The 18,073-nt window shown below is 40.0% G+C and overlaps 1 protein-coding gene and 1 long non-coding RNA gene across 2 annotated transcripts in view; one reads left to right on the top strand and one right to left on the bottom strand.

Moving 5' to 3' along the window:
• LOC133096392 (uncharacterized) overlaps nt 1–11,451 on the bottom strand; it is a 395,413-nt gene extending 383,962 nt beyond the window's left edge. Inside the window, exons 1-2 of the long non-coding RNA XR_009701773.1 lie at nt 11,197–11,451; nt 9,061–9,200 (exon numbers count right to left, since the gene is read on the bottom strand). This is a non-coding gene — a long non-coding RNA (uncharacterized LOC133096392). The remainder of the gene's footprint in view (nt 1–9,060; nt 9,201–11,196) is intronic.
• Nucleotides 11,452–11,556: 105 nt separating this feature from the next.
• Nucleotides 11,557–15,069, top strand: ADO (2-aminoethanethiol dioxygenase). Its single transcript, XM_061197948.1, has one exon. It carries the CDS (start codon nt 12,023–12,025, stop codon nt 12,833–12,835), a length of 813 nt encoding a protein of 270 aa, XP_061053931.1. The 5' UTR covers nt 11,557–12,022; the 3' UTR covers nt 12,836–15,069.
• The last annotated feature ends 3,004 nt before the right edge of the window (nt 15,070–18,073 follow it).

The following is an 18,073-nucleotide window of genomic DNA, read 5'->3' as shown; positions in this document are numbered from 1 at the left end:
GAAGCCATTCAGAATCCATCCTTCCATCACTTGGGCATATTATACATTAAATCAGTATCTCTGCACCAGATTTTCTTTCCCGCTGCAGTGCTGTCCTCATTTCCCCAGAACATTCCCCAATTACCATCTCTTCCAGGAGTATATTCCAGAATGTTCCTGCTTGAAAGAGTGCAAAAGGAATAAGCCTCTCAGTCACTAACACATGTTAAGATATTCATGGCATTATCCTGGGTTCTGCTAAAAATATGTTAATTAGATGTAGTCTTTGTCCTCAAGAAATGTGTAATCCAATACATGAATTCCCTCTCCCATCCCTGCCCACAATAGTGAGGAAATGGCCCAGGTAGCACCATCCTGGATCCCCACAGTCTGCCTGAGCTGAGGGGAGGGGGGGTGGCGGAGTGGGCTTCTGTCTCTTTACCTCTTGTAAGTTTGGTGGCCATATTCATCAACCCCAGTAAGACGCATAGCCCGAAGCAGGAGTTTTTCAAGGAACTAAATGGTGCAGGTTCATTTCTGCAAAATTTTAAAACAAATATATCCGTCCAGAGATGTCTTCTAAAATGTTTGTAGGAAGTTTTTTTGGTCAACAGTTTATTAAGTAAAGTACTTGCTATCAGTTATATCATGTAGGGAATTGCTGCAAAATATATGGAGTTTCAAGATAGTAAGAGACCACTTGTTCTGGTTTATGGTATTTCATGATTGTTCTGTTGATGCCACCAGATAATTCCTGTAATACACACTGTGTATGTTTAGAGAAATATAATCTAAGAACAGTATAGCATGATTCTGACTGTCCTGGACATGGCTAAAATGGGTTTACTTAGTTTAGATCAGCAGTTTTCATATTCAGTCCCTGATTTCTATTCACCTTTTTTTATTGGTGGTTGTTTACAAATGTCTGTCTGAATAAATAAGGGCCAGGGTAGCTAACAATAAAGAACAAAAGGTAATTTAAGTAAAGGTAATGTGAATTCAAAAATCATTAAAGATTTTTTTCCTAGTTACTATTTCTTTGGAACAATTTAAACTTCTATTCAGTGTTTTTACCTTATCTGTAAGTACCACTCTGGGAAGTCATGTATGTCTATTAGAATTGGAAAAGCATATGTCTGTCTGATACTGTTAAAACAACAACCACCTTAAGGGGAACAAGGAAACTCAATATTTGAAAGCAGGATTGGGATCACTTTCATAAGATTCCTACATTTTTAAGAAGAAAAAAGGCTAAAGCAAATTATTGAAATGTGAGCACATATGGCCATCAGTATTAGTGTACTATTGTTACTATTATCAATAATAAAACACTATCTTCATGTGAAAGCTTGTGGGAAAATCTGAGTTGAGAGAATAAAGGTAAAAACATAATACTAAATTGGAAAAATTATGCTGAAAGGGATAAGTGTGAAATTTATCAGTCAGGTATAATATTAAGACAACTGCTTATATAATATGTGTAAGTCAAAACTAAAAAAGAGGAACCATTTAGTCCAGTTTGAGGCAAAGAACCTAAAAAAAATAGTAAGGTCAATGCAGAATGTTAAACTATAGCAAGAACTGGTGAAACAAACAAGAAAAAATATTTTATTTTACTTTGATGTTCAGTTGGACTTTTGAATACAGGTTGGGTTAACCACTAGAAGGTATAAGATCAGTAACTAGTCAAGGAGTCCATAACTTTACATAGTGAGCAGTGAAATGGTCATAAATAAATCAGGCTCTGCGAAGGTCCCTGTGAAGGAGATGCCTGTTGTCTAAATCTAGCTGTGATCTGTGATGTATTTTGGCTCCCTCATCTTAGGAAGAAATCAGGAAATGAAAAGGCAAGGGACACTGGATGGAAAAAAGAAAAATAAACAGAACCTATACTTAAAGGTTTGGTCTTGGTCTGAGTGCCATGAAACAGTAATTCCATTAAAAAAAAAAAAAAAAGTCAACCAGACAAAAACCCACCCTGAGTAACTGAAATCCTATAACTACATGGAAACTCAGTGTGGAAGCTACTAAGGCATTTATGAAAATATCCTAGAACAGTCTTCAGCATGCTTGCCATCAGATCTCCATGTCTCCTATGTTTTAGACAGTTCCTTTTAATGGACCATTATTTTAATCTTCAGAAAGTTTTTTAAATTGAATATAGCCTGAGCATCTACTTATGAGGGGTTGTGAGTTCCACAAGCAGTGCCATCCCTTATGGTACCCACTGAGTGATGCTAGAAGGTCCAGGAAGCCCTCTTATAGGCCTGAAACTGCCAGTCACTGACTGGCAACAATGCCAGACAACAATGGAGGAAAAGCAGGCTCGACATCATTCACACCTCTTCCATCAGCGTGGATGATAGGTTTAAATGTCAGGTAATCTAGTCAATGTTTCTCTAGACTTTCAGATTTACTCGTAACTTTTAAAAATTAACCTGGGATACCCAACACAGAGGGGCAAAGAAAGTACACAAAAAAAACAACTACTGGGTTGGCCAAAAAGTTTGTTCGTATTTTTCCATAACATCTTACGAAAAACCCAAACGAACATTTTGGCCAACACAATACTTTACAATCTACTAGAGTCTTTGCTGCTTAAAAAAAAAAGAAAGAAGAATGGAATTTAAAGATACAGGGAGTAGTAGAAAAAAACAAACACTGAAACATGGCAAGAGCAACTCAGGCTGACCCACTAAAAATGTGGTCTAGAGGATCTTTTTTTAGTGTTTTCCACCTCCCTTTAATCATTCCTTTTCCCACACATGATGTTTGCTTCCCATTCACCCACTAACTCTCAATTCCCCAGGTAATTTTCTTCTGGGTCCTTTTCCTGAAGGTCCTTGTCATAAGTAAAAAAGTAGGTATATGTTAATAACATGCTAGTATTTAGCTAAAAACTAAACTTTCAGTTTTAGTGTAAAGGGATGCTCCTCTCAGGAATATCTGCATTTTGACAGAAAGAACAAATTTCTAAGAATGCAAACTTCCAACCCTATAGCAAGGCATTAGGGAAAGTCACGTGGAATTTGGGAGCAGGAGTGTTCTTCCAGTGCCCCCCAAAACCACTCCAAACTGGAGGTCAGCAAAGCTCTGATTCATTTGTTCTATCTCTATAAAGACTTCACTGACTAAAGACTACCTAGACATCCAAACTCAACACACTTAATTTTTTTAATATTGAAATACCTTTAAAGAAAGAAGTTGCCAAGGTCTTATTCTATATTATTGATTATCAACCAGGGGTAATTTTGCCCCCCCAGCCAATATCTGGAGATATATATGGTTATCACAATGGGGTGAAGTGGGGGGCAATTGGTGCTACTGTCATCTAGAGGGTAGAGGCCAGGGATGTTTCTAAGCATCCTACAATGCACAGGACAGCTCCCACAACAAAGAATTAGTCAATCCAAAATGTCAATGATGTCGAAGTTGAGAAACCCTGCTCTTACATGATTTAACTCCTATAAAGTTGATATTTGAATGATTAAAAACATTAATGCCAGTGAAATTACTGCGCCCATGGTAAGACTAAAAATGACCATAATTGGAAGGATTTGCACTATTTTCTAAGCATTTCTGGAACATCTTAATTCTGGCTCTGAATTATTTAAATTACTTTTTCAAAACAGTCAATTGAATAAAATGAAGAGTCTTTATATAGTTCACAAAAGTTTTTCTATTTTGGAAATGAGAGTTTTGATTAAAATTGGCATTTCTGAAACTCTAATTGCTAGTTATTGCTGGGGGAAAAATATTTCTAAGACCAGCCAGATGGGACACTTCAAGATAAGAAATTATAAGCCAATGTTCATATTCCAATCAGAAGAAAAATTCTGTTTATACATTTTTAATTCTGCTTAAATAGTAAGCAATATATTTCTTCAATTAATTCCTAAACTGCTATTAACTGGCTAGCTAATTTTCTAACATTGGGTTTAACTCCCCCAAATCTTTTTAGATTATTAATAAGCAGAACAGCATCTTTATAAGAACACTCTGTATATTAGGGACTCTATAAATTCTAACGGAATCAGATTGGTTTCTGATTATGACAAATCATATCTCTTTGTAGATGTACAATGTGCCCATAGAAACTTAAAATGTCCGTTTTTCAAAACCCATTTCTGACTGAAATATAATGAAGTGTTTCAGTTTACATGCCCAGAACCAGAACAACAGAAATGTCTTCCTGACATTAACACTTAGGAAGTCTTTGGAACATGACCTCTACCTCTTTGGTAACTTCTGCTCTCCCACATCAGAAAGCTCCCTCTCATCCCTTTGTCACTCCCCTCTCTTCTTCCTTTTCCTTTCTGCCATTTTGGATGGGAAAGACTTACAGTGGAGGAATGTGAGAAAAACCATAATGATTCCTTCTGCCATCCATGAGACTAAAAACTGTCCCCAAACAGGAAAAGATGGCCAAGTGAAGGCTTTCATTTACTGAATTCTATCTCAAGCCCTTCCAAACATAAGACTCTTCAAGCCATATACCCACACACACAAAAAGTTGTTTTTTGAGGGTTTTGCTTTTGGTAGATTTATGGAACTGTTTCCTTTTATTCAAGTTTGATGAAAGCCAACGAGAAAGAATTCTAAATTAAGGTACATCTCTTACTAGTTGCTTGGGTTTGACAAATAAAGCAATCATCAAAATCAAGTAGTGTGCACTTCTTTTAAAAGCTCTGTTTGTCTGACATAATATAACAGCAAGATGGCTAGGCAAATAAATGGCATTACTTAACATAATCACTTAATGTTGTGCAACCAACCTCAGGTCTCATTGCTTTATCGCTTGCAAAGAGTTTGATGATAATTAAGTTGATTGTTAGTGTGAAGAGATAAATTGTTCAGTAGTTAGAGTTGTTAATGAAAGCAAAAGAACACAAAAGAGGAAAAATAGGTTTTAGCAGCCCAAATTCATTGCTAATTGCTTGTGCATTCATTATAGGCTGACCATGGCTAATTACCTAATTAAACTAAAGCTCTGCTACCTTAGAGGAATTTCTAGAGCTATGATGTTGGTTGTCAATTACCTCAGCAGGTCTGGTTGAAATGAGTAGTTAACTCAAGGCATGTTTTGCTTTTCCCAGTAGCAATACACAGCACTCTTGTTGCATAATATATGCTTAGAATGAAAAAAAAAAAGTTTTCCTTAAAAAATACTATGGAAACTTAACAATAACGGTAAACCTTATTTTAAACAAGAGCTCTTGCTCATTTTATTCAATAATTTATATTCAGGAAATGTCAAGATAATCTACTTTAGGTAGACAACACAGACACAAAGGAGAAATCAGGTATCACTGTATGCATGTTACTGAGTGTTCTTGTCACAGGCTGTTTTTAAAAATACATTTTAAAAAGTGTCTTTTGTGATGCTCTGCAGTATTTCACAGGATGAAATTATACTACTTAATTTTATATAATATTTTAGATTCATACTTTTTTTTTTTAAAGCTGGAAGAAAAGTAGTAAATCATCTAGACTAAATTATTCGTTTTATACATAAGGGAACCAAGGTTCCAAGAAGTGAAATGACTTACCCAAAGTCACACACTGGGTTGCTAGAACCAGGAGTAGAACTGGTATCCTGCCAGTCTATTGTTCTTTCTTCCTTGATACCTGCTTTCCACTTTCAAATTGTACCGTCATTTCTCAGGCTTCCTCTAAATGCTGTAACAGAGCATCTAGTTGGACAAGGTTTTTGGTTTGTTTGCTTATGTTCAAAAGGCTTTGATTAGTAGCATTTTACTCCTCCAAAGAAACACATGTAATACTGTCCCTATTTATTTCAAGTCAGTCAAATGTCTCAGGACGTATTCTAAGGTGAACACTCAAGGGAGCAGATTTTTTAAAAAAGTTATTGTTCGCCTTGCCCAACTGAAAAGGAAAAGATGATAAACTTATGGTGGATTTTATTAATCAGAGTGTTCAAGCAATTGAATTGCACCCTGATATATTGTTCCTAGGGAATTTGATCCTAAATCAATGGACCATAAATCATCAAGCAATATTTACTAAGCATCCCTTGAGAAAGGCATTTCCCAAGAAAGTATGATTTCATTCTCAAGAGTTTTCCCACTTCCCTTGATTCTGGGCTATGATGCCTGTTCCTTGCAAGGACACAGAATTCTGGAACCCTCCTCTGCCCCTTTCGCAGCCATTTTTCAGGTAGGCACCAGCAATGAACATCCAGTTCTTTTCTGCCAAGTTAAAGAGGATGATTTTCCCTTTCACTGCCTCTTGAAGATGAACATCAACTGTTTCACTACTTGCGATTCAAATCCATTAATTAAAATAAATATAAAGTAAAAAACATCTCTCTTTCAGCCAAGAGGAAAAGGACAGATGGGGAAGCGGAGGAGGTGGAGATACCTCATGTCTTCTTAAAGGGAAAAAAAAAAGGGAAAGAAAAACAAGAAGCATGAAATTGGGGGAAAAAGTTAATTAAGAGAGGTAAAGGGTGTTTAGATTTAATTTACAGTTCAGAACTATTTTGGGTCTTATAATAATTGCACTACTTAAAGGAGAAGAGGAAAACCTCTCTAATATCAAATTGGTAAGGGGAGTGTTAAATCACCTCCAAAAATGGTGACTCCTGGCCTTTGGCTATGCTTCACCCTGAGCATAGCAAAAACTTCTCTACATTACTGACTTGCAAAAGCCACACCTTTTTTTGCTTCCCCCTCAACCTCTCTCTGCATGCTCCCAATTTTTAATTTCTTTCTCCCTTGCCTCCCATTGCCTGAAAAAAGACACTGGCAAGGAAAAGAAAAAGGAGTTAGTTTAAGTCCTTCTCCATCCCAACCCTACATTCATCAGTATGTAGAACCACACAGAAAACAAAGCTATATCACACAAAACAACCTCTGCAATTTTTTGGTGCAACGTGAACACCTAAAGTCTGACCTGAACACTACATACTACTGGGCCTGGCATACTTAACGGAACAGCCCATATACCAAAGTGATCTGATTTCAGATAACCACGCAAAGTTAAATCAGAGTAGAGTGGAGCAGAGTTACTTTATAAGACCTTAGTGGAGATGCACAGAGCTAAGAGTTACGCTGTAATAATTTTAGATAAATGAGACAAAAGAAAATACGTATGTTTGCCATGCCTAGAACTAGTTCTTCTGCCTTCACAACTATTTATTTTTTCTTACAACTTGACATTCATTCATGATAATGGATGGAAAAATATGCTAAATTTCTTAAAAACTGAAAGGAAAGCTACAATAGAAACCCAAAATATTTCAAATATAAATAAGTACAACTGAGTCCAAAAGCAGAAAAACTTTTTATCAATTTATTTATCATGTTCTATAGCAAATTAAAAGGCAGATATAGGAGTAAGTTGGCAAGAGGTACTGGGAAAAAAGAAACCTTCCTGCCCACTTTAAAAAAACTACTAGCCTACTGTAGGCTAGGAACACTGAGCATTTGAGAATGTCAGTACTTTTGTACTCTTTTGACTGGGTCCAAGCGTGATCAAAAGAGATGGACAAAATGAATTCTGAAAAATGATTTGAGGGCTTCCCTGGTGGCGCAGTGGTTAAGAATCCGCCTGCCAATGCAGGGGACACGGCTTCGAGCCCTGGTCCAGGAAGATCCCACATGCCACGGAGCAACTAAGCCCGTGCGCCACAACTACTAAGCGTGCGCTCTAGAGCCCACGTGCCACAATTACTGAAGCCCTCATGCCAAGAGCCCAAGCTCCGCAACAAGAGAAGCCACCGCAATGAGAAGCCCGCACACCGCAACAAACAGTAGCCCCCGCTCACCGCCACTAGAGAAAGCCCGCGCGCAGCAACTAAGACCCAACGCAGCCAAAAAAATTAATTAATTAATTAATTAAATTTTTTTTAAAAAGAAAGAAAAATGATTTGAGAAAAAGTCAGAACATGATCTATCCCATGAATTAAGGAAAATAATTCCTTATAAAGAAGAGGGCCAGGGGAAGAAGAATGAAAGATAAAATATAAGCCAAGTTCCCAAAGAATGAATAGATCATATAAATGAGCAGGTAGAATTAAGAAAAGATATGTGTGTGTGTGTGTGTGTGTGTGTGTGTGTGTGTATGCACGCATGCTGGGGGCTCTTCCAATTCTTCTTGCTTCCTGATTAATTAAGCAACTGTTAAAAAAAACCCTCAGCTTTACTCATGCTTCTGTGTGCTTCCCTCATTCCTAAATTTAATAGTTAGATGTGGGCAGGAGGTGAGATTTCAGCTTTATCAGTCTTACCTATCACCATGTAGCTGTCAGCTCATGAAAAAGAATATATGCGAAGAGAACATACTTTAAGAAACAGATTGCCAGAGCAACAGCTCATCAGCAAGCCCTGCAGCTCCACCTACAAAGCAGATTCCTAATCTTTACGCTAGTGTTCTTTTCTCTAGATTACTGCCTTCAACTGGGCTTTCTACGCTGTTACATCGCCCCCCACCAATCTCTGAAAAGCGTAAAACAGATCAAGTCATTCTCCTGCCCAGTGCTCTCTGAAAGCTTCTTACAACACTTATAATCCAACTCCCTACCATGGCCCTCAACTCCCTGTAACACCGCAATCAGGGCCTATAAGGCCTGTGGAATATGTCCCTTGCCTACCTCCCCAACTTCATCTCCCTCCAGGAACTCTGAAGGTCACTACATAGCCTATCCCCACCAGCCTTCATTCTTGTTCCCAATTATACCAAGCTCCTTTACATCTGGTCAAAGTCATGGTCTCCAATACTCTGTTTGACATCCTTAGGGCTATTTTCCTAGTCTTGGAATGCTCTGACCCCAGATTTTTCCACAACTGACTCCTTAATATTCAGAACCAAGTATTATCTTCTGGTCACACCTGACAACTCAGTAACACACACACACACACACTCACACACATCACAACACCATCCTGTTTGTCTTTACAAACTCATCTCTGAAACTATGTTGCTCATTTATTTGTATTGTGTAACAACCTCCAACCCCAAAATACACACACACACACACACGTAAATTCCTTGAATTCCAATATTCTTTGCCAAATCCTCAAAGCCTAGAACAATGCCTGGTACCTAATAAATACTCACTATTTATCGAATGATAGATTCCATCTGTCCCAAACTTTTCCCAAATCTTGTTTCTGTCTTGTATTTCTAGCACTTGTTCACTATCACTTCTCTTTTGTCTGTTCTCCTTTCTGAATGTCTTTTGGTCTTCATTCTGCTTACTGCAACACAAAGGAAAACAGAACAAGGAGCATAAAAAGAAGGACGTTGTTGGTAATAGAAACCCAGTCAGCCTATGCTACTGGCAGTGGGGCAGAAGGCCAAATATTGCAAAATGCTTCTTAAGGGCAAAAGCCATTAGGATGGATCTCATCCATTAGAGCAGCTCTTAAGGACAGTTTCAAACAGGAATTATGAAGGTAGCCTGTCTGTGGCCTAAAAAAAGTACCATATGCCTTATGGACACTCAGCAGTTCTTAAAAACTTTAATGTGCAAAAGATTCAGATGAAGATTTTGAGATGATCTGAGAAGCTGCACTTTCAACAAATACCCCCAGGTGATTCTGATAAAGGCAGTCTTAGGAAACTTGGAACTCTCAGGCCAAACAATGAACAGCAAGGACCTGAGGGATGGTATTACCAGGTGAATAATTAACCAGTAAAAATAATCTTTTTTTTTTAAATCTCTACCTTGAACCTAATTCTCAAGACAAGCAAATCCCATTATTTGCTCAATATTATTTAAATTCATTGGTCCTTACAGCTTTTAACAATTTTGAAAGTATAATAATAGCTACTATTATGAGACAGCTACTATGGTATCATCAGTGTTTTACACATGCATCTTAATATCTCATTTTATAGATGAACTTCAGTTAAATAAGTACGGACAACTATTAAGAAGTAACAGATGTGTTAATAAAGTCTGTGATCTATGGAGTCTACACCTCCCACTAATTATACCTTAATAGAAATAAAATCAATAAATAAAAATCCAGATTTTTAAATGAATAGAGGGCATTTTTTTCTCTTAATTTAAATATTCCTCACTTTAGAAAAAGATTGCATGGGATTTCATTACATGAACTTTGACAGTACATTTAAGTACCTTAACAATGGCATGGCAACCTCTGAAAACGAATAAAACTTGAGTCCTTTTCTAAAACAATCACCCTCTCAATCGAAATCACCAAATATTAAGAACTGGTTCATTATTTACAGATCTAGCAGTGGTTTTCAAACTGGGCTGATAATTAAGAATCACTTAAGGAGCATCTTAAAAATAAAAATTCTGGGCTTCACACCAGTTCTTCTGAATCAGAATCTCTTGGGTTTGACCCCCAAATCTTTATCTTTATAATGCTCCCCAGGGTCTTCTGATGAGTAAGGAGAGTTCAGAATAACTGTTACCCTAACTCCAGATTCTACAAGTAAATAAACTGAGGATATAAAAGGGTACAGTCTGCTCAAGACAGACAACTTTAAGTAGCAGTAAGTAGCACAGTAGGCTGGAAAAACAATATCCTAACTCCACATTTAGTGCTTTTAACACCAATTCAAGCTGCCGGTTTTGGTAAAACTGTACTTATTTCTGCTCTGCTTAGGCCCTGTCAATTATTCGCTATCCTCTTGCAACTTATTCCCTCATCTGCAAACTGGGAATAATAATAATGCCTACCTCTTAAGAGTTGCTGTGAGGATTACTATAATATTCATTAGGTAATGTACTTAACACAATGCCTGGCAAATACTGAGTGCTCCTTAGATAGGTTACATAGCCCAATAAAAAAGCATGCCTTTTTTTAACTGGAGAGAATTTACTGCACCACTCCAATTACAAAATGAGTAAGAATCCCTTGTTTAGCTTTGGAAATCCAAAAGGACTTTAAACTCAGGGTAAGGTTAAGGTCAAGAGTTTGCCTGATTCTCCCACAACAAGGTTTCTCACAGGAAGCCTCAGAATCATCTAATGAACCAATCTCTGGATGAAGACCAGGCATTTGTATTTTTAAAAAGCTCCCCTCCTCCCCTAACCAAGTGCTTCTTGGGCAATCTAAGGTTTGATAACCATTAGTATACAGAATCGGTGACCACAGCAAATAGCCTCTCAAGTTCCCCCAAAAAACTATCGTACTCTGTAACCAGAAGAGCAGCGTCATCAGACCCTGATGCAAACAACAGCTGGGGACGGCTGGGTAGAGTAACTGTGGTGCTCACCAGGGACAGTCTCGACCCTCTCATCTCCTCAGAAACTTAGGAAATTACGAAAGCGCGGTCCCGTAACCCCTGTGGCAGACAGTGCCGCCTGGACGGCCACAAGGAGCTAAAGTTAACTCAACAGCCTCATTCCCAAGGCTAAGGCCACAGGAAAGCGACCTTGGAACGCTGACCAGGCCCGAGCGGCGTCAGAAGGTTAACGACCCCCTTGCCTGGTTCCTTGAGACTGCCAAGAACCTCCACCACACCACAGGCCAGACGCCGGAAGTGCGTCACCCCAACCTGCTGAGGAATGCCGGGAGTTGTAGTTAACTGCCTACTTCTCTGGTGCCCCAATTCGCCTTTCTTCAAACAAGCAAACACCTTGGGACCGTACTAAAGGTCGCTTTATGACCCACATATCTAATCCTTCCCTTTTCCAGCTGACAAAGGGAACTGAGAGCGCATGCGGAATACCGGACTACAAGTCCCAGCATGCTCTGAAAGGCGCCGGGAACGCCTGGGCACCGCCGTAGGTGCGGGCCGCATGAATGGAGCTTCGGGCGTAAGGCAAAGCCTACCACCGTCCGCGCGGCCGGTACCTGCTCCCGGAGCGTGAGTGTGGGGTGTGGGCCGTGCGCGTGCGCGCTCAAAGGGAGCGCGAGGCGGGCGCGTGGCCGCTGAGGTGGGCGGCTGTAGTGCCGCTCGCCCGACTGGCCGGTAGTTGCGGGGCCTCCTGCCTCGCCGGGTGTTGCGGGCAGCCGTGGCGGCCGCCGGGGACCGCAAGGGGCGGAGGAAAGCTGGGGGCGGAGGGGGCCGGCCTCGGTACGCAGAGGAACAGCAGGGCATGCCCCGAGACAACATGGCCTCCCTGATCCAACGGATAGCCCGCCAGGCGTGCCTCACCTTCCGGGGCAGCGGGGGCAGCCGCAGCTCTTCCGACCGCGGCGAGGCGCCAGGCCCCGAGGCGCCGACGTCGCAGGGCTTCCCGGAGAACCTGAGCAAGCTGAAGAGCCTGCTGACCCTGGTCCGCGCGGAGGACCTGAACATCTCCCCGCGCAAGGCCACGCTGCAGCCGCTGAGGCCCAACCTGCCGCCAGTCACCTATATGCACATATGCGAGACAGACGGCTTCAGCCTCGGCGTGTTCCTGCTGAAGAGTGGCACCTCCATCCCGCTGCACGACCACCCGGGCATGCACGGCATCCTCAAGGTGCTCTACGGCACCGTGCGCATCAGCTGCATGGACAAGCTGGAGGTGGGCAGTGGACAACGGCCGCGGGCCCCGCCACCAGAGCAGCAGTTCGAGCCGCCGCTGCAGCCCGGGGAGCGGGACGCGGTAAGGCCGGGTGTGCTGCGCTCGCGGGCGGAGTACACGGCGGCCAGCGGCCCCTGCGTCCTCGCGCCGCACCGGGACAACCTGCACCAGATCGACGCTGTGGAGGGGCCCGCCGCTTTCCTGGACATCCTGGCCCCGCCCTACGACCCCGACGACGGCCGGGACTGCCACTATTACCGGGTGCTGGAGCCTGTCAGGGCCAGGGAGGCCTCCGGCTCGGCCTGTGACCTGCCCCGAGAGGTGTGGCTCCTGGAGACCCCGCAGGCCGATGACTTCTGGTGCGAGGGGGAGCCCTATCCAGGTCCCAAGGTTTTCCCTTGAAGCCGCCGGCGCCCGGGATTGGTGGGCCGAAGACATGCCCTACTCGTATCTGGGCTTGGCTGGCCGCGACCCATCACAAGGGCTCTTTTCCTTCCCCCAGGCCTGGGCGTTGGATCTACTGGAATGGGCTGTAGCCGCTTCCTCGGGAGCCTTGCGAAGCGCGGCGACTGGACTGCAGCCACCGGGCACCGTTTTGGGGGCGGAGTAGGCGGGGAAGCTAGGTTGTTTCCTGGCTCTGTCACTGCCACTGGGGTTTTGATTTGTGGGGAGGGGGCAGGGGTCTTATTTGAAGCGCTTCCATCCTCAAGCCATAATGAAGTTCCCCATCCTATACAAAATACACTAAGTGGTTTTCTCCGCCCCCCTCTTTGGGTAAATAGGGTTTGTTTTCCACTTACGTCCTTAAGCCCTTTTACTCCTTATTGTTATAGTTCTAACTTACTGACTTTGCATGACCTAGTGGTTTGAATTGTTTTTAGTTCAAGTCATTGATAAAAACTAGGTTTAAAGAGATGAGCTACTATTTAAAGTGAGCTGTCCGGCCTAATTAAGTCGTTGTGAAAATTAAATCCATTTTTCCAGAGTTGGGGGATTACCCCCAAACGTAACGATGCATGTAGAGGGCAAGATTTATTTTCTTTCCTCCCCTTGCCCAGTAACCACATCTGGTTACTCTGGCAGCATCTACTAAGAAATTCAAGCACCTGCATATCTCAGTGACAAATGGTCACTTAGAGCTTCCCGATGAGTCTCCAGATCTCTGAGTTGAGCAGATTTCTTGTTGCAGATTCACCTTTAATGCAAAAACTGTATTATCCTCAAGTGACTTTTTGTGTCTTAGTGTACTTTAAGAAGTAATAGGGTAATTCTGTATTTTGTAACCATAAGATTCAGAGGAGCTGAATCGGTATGCTTCCAAACAACTGAATGTAAAACACCCTTAGCCAGCTGTTGAATTCTGTGCCCATATTTACTTCCAGTATTTTCCTGCAAAAGTAGAGGAAAATGTTCATGACTGTTTCAGATTCTCTCAGGAGTTCTAACGTTCCAGAGGGCTGATGATTCCAGCTGTGTTGTTGGTGGCAGTGTTCTCAGAACCCTCTCCCTCAAATAGGAGAGAGCCAGTGCTTGCTTCATCTAGGGTGAGTTTTCTGCAGGAAGAGAGAGAGGCACAGATGATCAAGGCTAGAAAATTGAGAATTAACTATACTGCTGGCCACTTTAGGGCACCAAAACTTGGGACAAAACACTTCCCACTCCCAACCGCTTGAAATGAACAGCTGTGTTGTGACTAGTTTTATTTTTGTCCTTTTAATTGGCTGAGCTTTACCTTGTTTACAAATGTATTGACACCATTTGCTTCAGGCCAAGGAACACTCCTGTTTACCCGTTTTTACTATTTATAGGACTCTTTTTTCCACAAAACTTTTAATAAAAACAAACTGTAGAAATAAACACATTAAAATTTGTCCAGCTGTTGTCTAAGCCCTCTTGATTGACTTGCCCATGTGGCAGTTGAGTTCTAATATCTGTAATAAAGGGAGATTTGCTATTGGTGGGAAGTGATGACCCTGTAGGGAAGCAGTATGTGCCTTTGCCTCTTTCTGCACACTGGGTTAGAGGCCCAGAGTGAAGGAATATTTGTTCCCAAATTTAAAAATAGAATGAAAAAGCAAATTCTTAATGACTTTTCTTAAAAAACAAATTACAAGAAGATGCTACTAAACATGATATGCGACTGTGTTGTAAAACCTGACACAAGCATAATGCATTTCTTCCAAGTTTGCTAAAATTGTTTTATGGTAGTGTCACATTCTGGTGTGGTTTAGTATACCTTAGGGGCAGTTTGAAGCAGTTCTTCAGGCCATTCAGTTTGAAATTAAATTCTAGATATGCAAATGATGATTTTCTTTAAAATTGTTCACAAAATGGGTTTTTTTCATAGCACAATGATGAATGTGTATGGTTATCACATACCTACCTGTTTTGAATTATATTGTAGCAAAAAGTTGATCAACTTACAACAATTGTTGATAATGATGTATAGGTTATAATACAATCTGGAGTACATTAAACCTACAAAAACTCATGCTGGCAACAGGACAGTAATAAAGGAGAAATTGTTTTTTCAAACTTCATTATAAAAAATTTTTAAGTTCTCAAATACAAGCAAGTTGAATGAAAAAGACTTAAGGTGCTTTTCAAAAGAGTAACTGAAATTATCACAGGCCAAAACAGCAATATATCTCTCTAATTCAGTTCAATAAGAACAGTGAAACTTTTGGTTCACTAATAATTCTGAGTAAATTAATGGTGAAAACAAAATTAACTTGTTTTAGTGAGCCACTAAGGAAAGAATATTCTTAATACAAAGACAGAATGTGGTGCAGAAAAGCCTTGCACCTTTCTGCATAAACTGTTAGATGTGACTGCTGTTGTGTTTCCATATATTCCTGCAATATGGGTAACAACTGTGGGAAAAATGTTGTCTTCTACAAAGACTAATGAGCACAATGATACTAATCACTTAACTTTCTGTTGAATAACAAATGCAATAATTGCCTCTCATGGGTGAGAAGTTGTCTAATACTTCTAAAGCTTTTTAATTCTCTGGTTATATCAATTCGGAGTGTTGTATATCTACCTACTACTTTATGAGAATTGATTTTTTTATTAAGCCTAATTTGCATGGATTGAGTTTACACCAACTGCTGTTTATCAGTGAAAATGGTGAACCTTTTTTTAAAGTAATGTGTGTTTGTCAACAGGAGTGGGTTGTCTGATCTTTTAATGCTAACAGCCCTTAACTTCTCCCAAAACTCACAACTTATGTTCCTTCTTTTGCATTGTTCCCTTGTAGGTGCCTTAGTCTAGGCATCGCAGGAGGACTCTCATCACTCATTTATTCCAAATGACTTGGAATCTTGTGCTCTAGCTCTACTGTTCAACAAAAAAGCAATATATCTTTAATTCAGGGCTCTGCCCATTGCTATTCAACTCTAACCTGAGGGCAGTGCCACTCCTGTAACTCTCCTGTTCTGAATTCAGAACTTCACGTCACAAACAGAAGCTGACCATTGATTATTCCAGTGCAATGAGTGTCAAAGAAGGAAATCATTTGTTAAGCCACATATAGATACTGAATCTTCTGATCCAGGGATGTTTACATTTCTAGATTAAAATCAGTGTACTTGTGGAAAATAAAGTCATTTTTGAAATTGTTTAGAGGTAAATCTTATTTGATTATTGCAAAAGGGAAAAGGAAAATATTACTTGCTATGATGCCTACATTTGAATTGCTGTTAAACGTTCACAGTCTGTATAGTAAGATTATGTTGTACTAAAAACTGGGGGCCTTCTGCAGATTCTAAAGTCCAAGTAATAATATAAACTTAATAGTTTATCTCCCTGAGTGTGATCTTTGAAACAGCCTGATTGACAAAACATCTGAAATTATTTAACATGCAATCATAACTATTTTGCTGCAATGAAAATACTCCTTTTATATTTAACCTGAGGAAAATAAGCTAGTGTAAGAAAACAAAAATACTTTCATTCATGGAGGAAAGAACCTTTGGACTTAAATATTTTCTTGTCTTTCCTTTTTCTGTAAAATTTATTTAATTGTAGTTTGGATTGGCAGCATTTTAGGCACTTGTGATGATACTGACTATTCTTTCCCACCACCACCCCCCCCAAAGTAGTATTGAACTGTTAAAGCATCACTACAGCCATTTCTAATATATGCCAAACAATTTGCCTTAATTTCATTAGCAGTTAGGATATTGAAATTAAATAGCCTGGTTTATGAATAATTGGAAACCTTATTTAGGTTTAATAGACCTATTTTTAATGTGTACTGAACCATCTCAACTGCATTATGATCTTTAAGGAATTACTCTCCAGAAGTTTATTTTTAATAAGAATTCCTAGTAACAGCTGAAACATCAATAATATTATTTAATAAAGCATATTGAATAAAAGAAAGCAGACAGCTTTATATGCTTTATTTCTTAAGCAAAGTAAAAAATGAGACACCTGTGAACAGTACCCTGAATGTTTCAAGCAGATAATAAAATCTGATTAAAGATTGACCTAACCTATTGAAATCAAGGAATAAAATCCACAAGGTTGGCTCTGAGAAAACACCAAGGTGTGTTCCTTATGGTATGTAAGTTATGCCACTTCACCAAGCCCACATCAAGGCGAAAGTGATTATGTAATCAATTTGACTATCACCAAAATGTATTTCATCTTATTAAAAAGAGATTTTTAGTCTGTTGCTTTGTTAACAATTGTTTACGTTCTCTTAATTGAAGGTGCTCTGAAATTAAAATTTGGCAAGACAATTTAAATCACATAAAACTTAGGTGTATTATATTTTAATATAATGACATTTTGGTAGGAGAGTAGTATCATTAAAAACACAATTATCAAAATGTGGCATTGTTTTATACATATTTCTTTAAGAAAATTGGCCAAGCAAGGATGATAGTATGCTGACAAGCTAGGAAATATGAATCTAATGGACTGATATCAGTCACTAGAACAATCTGACACTGAAGTTTAGAAACTTCCACTTAGTAGTTATTAGAGGTATTATGCATCTTTGAAATAAGGACAGGAAGGAAATAAGGGTTAGTTACCTTCACAAATTAGATTTCGAATTCTAATGCTGGTAAGGGCAAAAAGTAGTTTCCAGGAGAAGCGGTCACTGTCTGCTGTTCTAAAATACAGGCCATCTATTATCAGCCACGCCTGAGAGAGTCTAACAGTGCCAAAGGACAAACAGACGACAGGGTTTTCAGATGATGTAGCTAAACAGTGGGCGCTCCAGTGTGTTACAGTTGTGTAAGGATCCAGAGGCAGCAAGTGACGTTAAATGATATTTAGGCCCAATTTTAGAGTAAAGAAAGGTAACTTCACAAAGACAATCTGCATTGTATGATACGTAGATAACTATGGGCGGGGGGGCGGGGGGGGGTGAATTTATATTTTAAAAATCACTACAAAAGGCTTGCAGTAAAATGACCCCTATAGTGTATTGTTTTGCAAACCATTATCCAGTGCCATGGAGGACCATTTTTGCCTATTTGATTCAGATTGTCTTTGAGGTTTTCTTAAGGCTGGTATACACTTATCTAAAAAGGTGAATAGTCTCCGGACCCACCAAACCTATGGCAGTGTAATGATCCTTCTGAATAGGTGTAATTGGGGAGACAAGGCTGGAGAGAAATG

This window comes from Eubalaena glacialis, chromosome 1, assembly GCF_028564815.1.
Source record: "Eubalaena glacialis isolate mEubGla1 chromosome 1, mEubGla1.1.hap2.+ XY, whole genome shotgun sequence".
Taxonomy (NCBI): Eukaryota; Metazoa; Chordata; class Mammalia; order Artiodactyla; family Balaenidae; genus Eubalaena; species Eubalaena glacialis.
The sequence above is the reverse complement of the archived record's forward strand: the minus strand, read 5'-3'. Positions and strand labels throughout refer to the sequence as shown.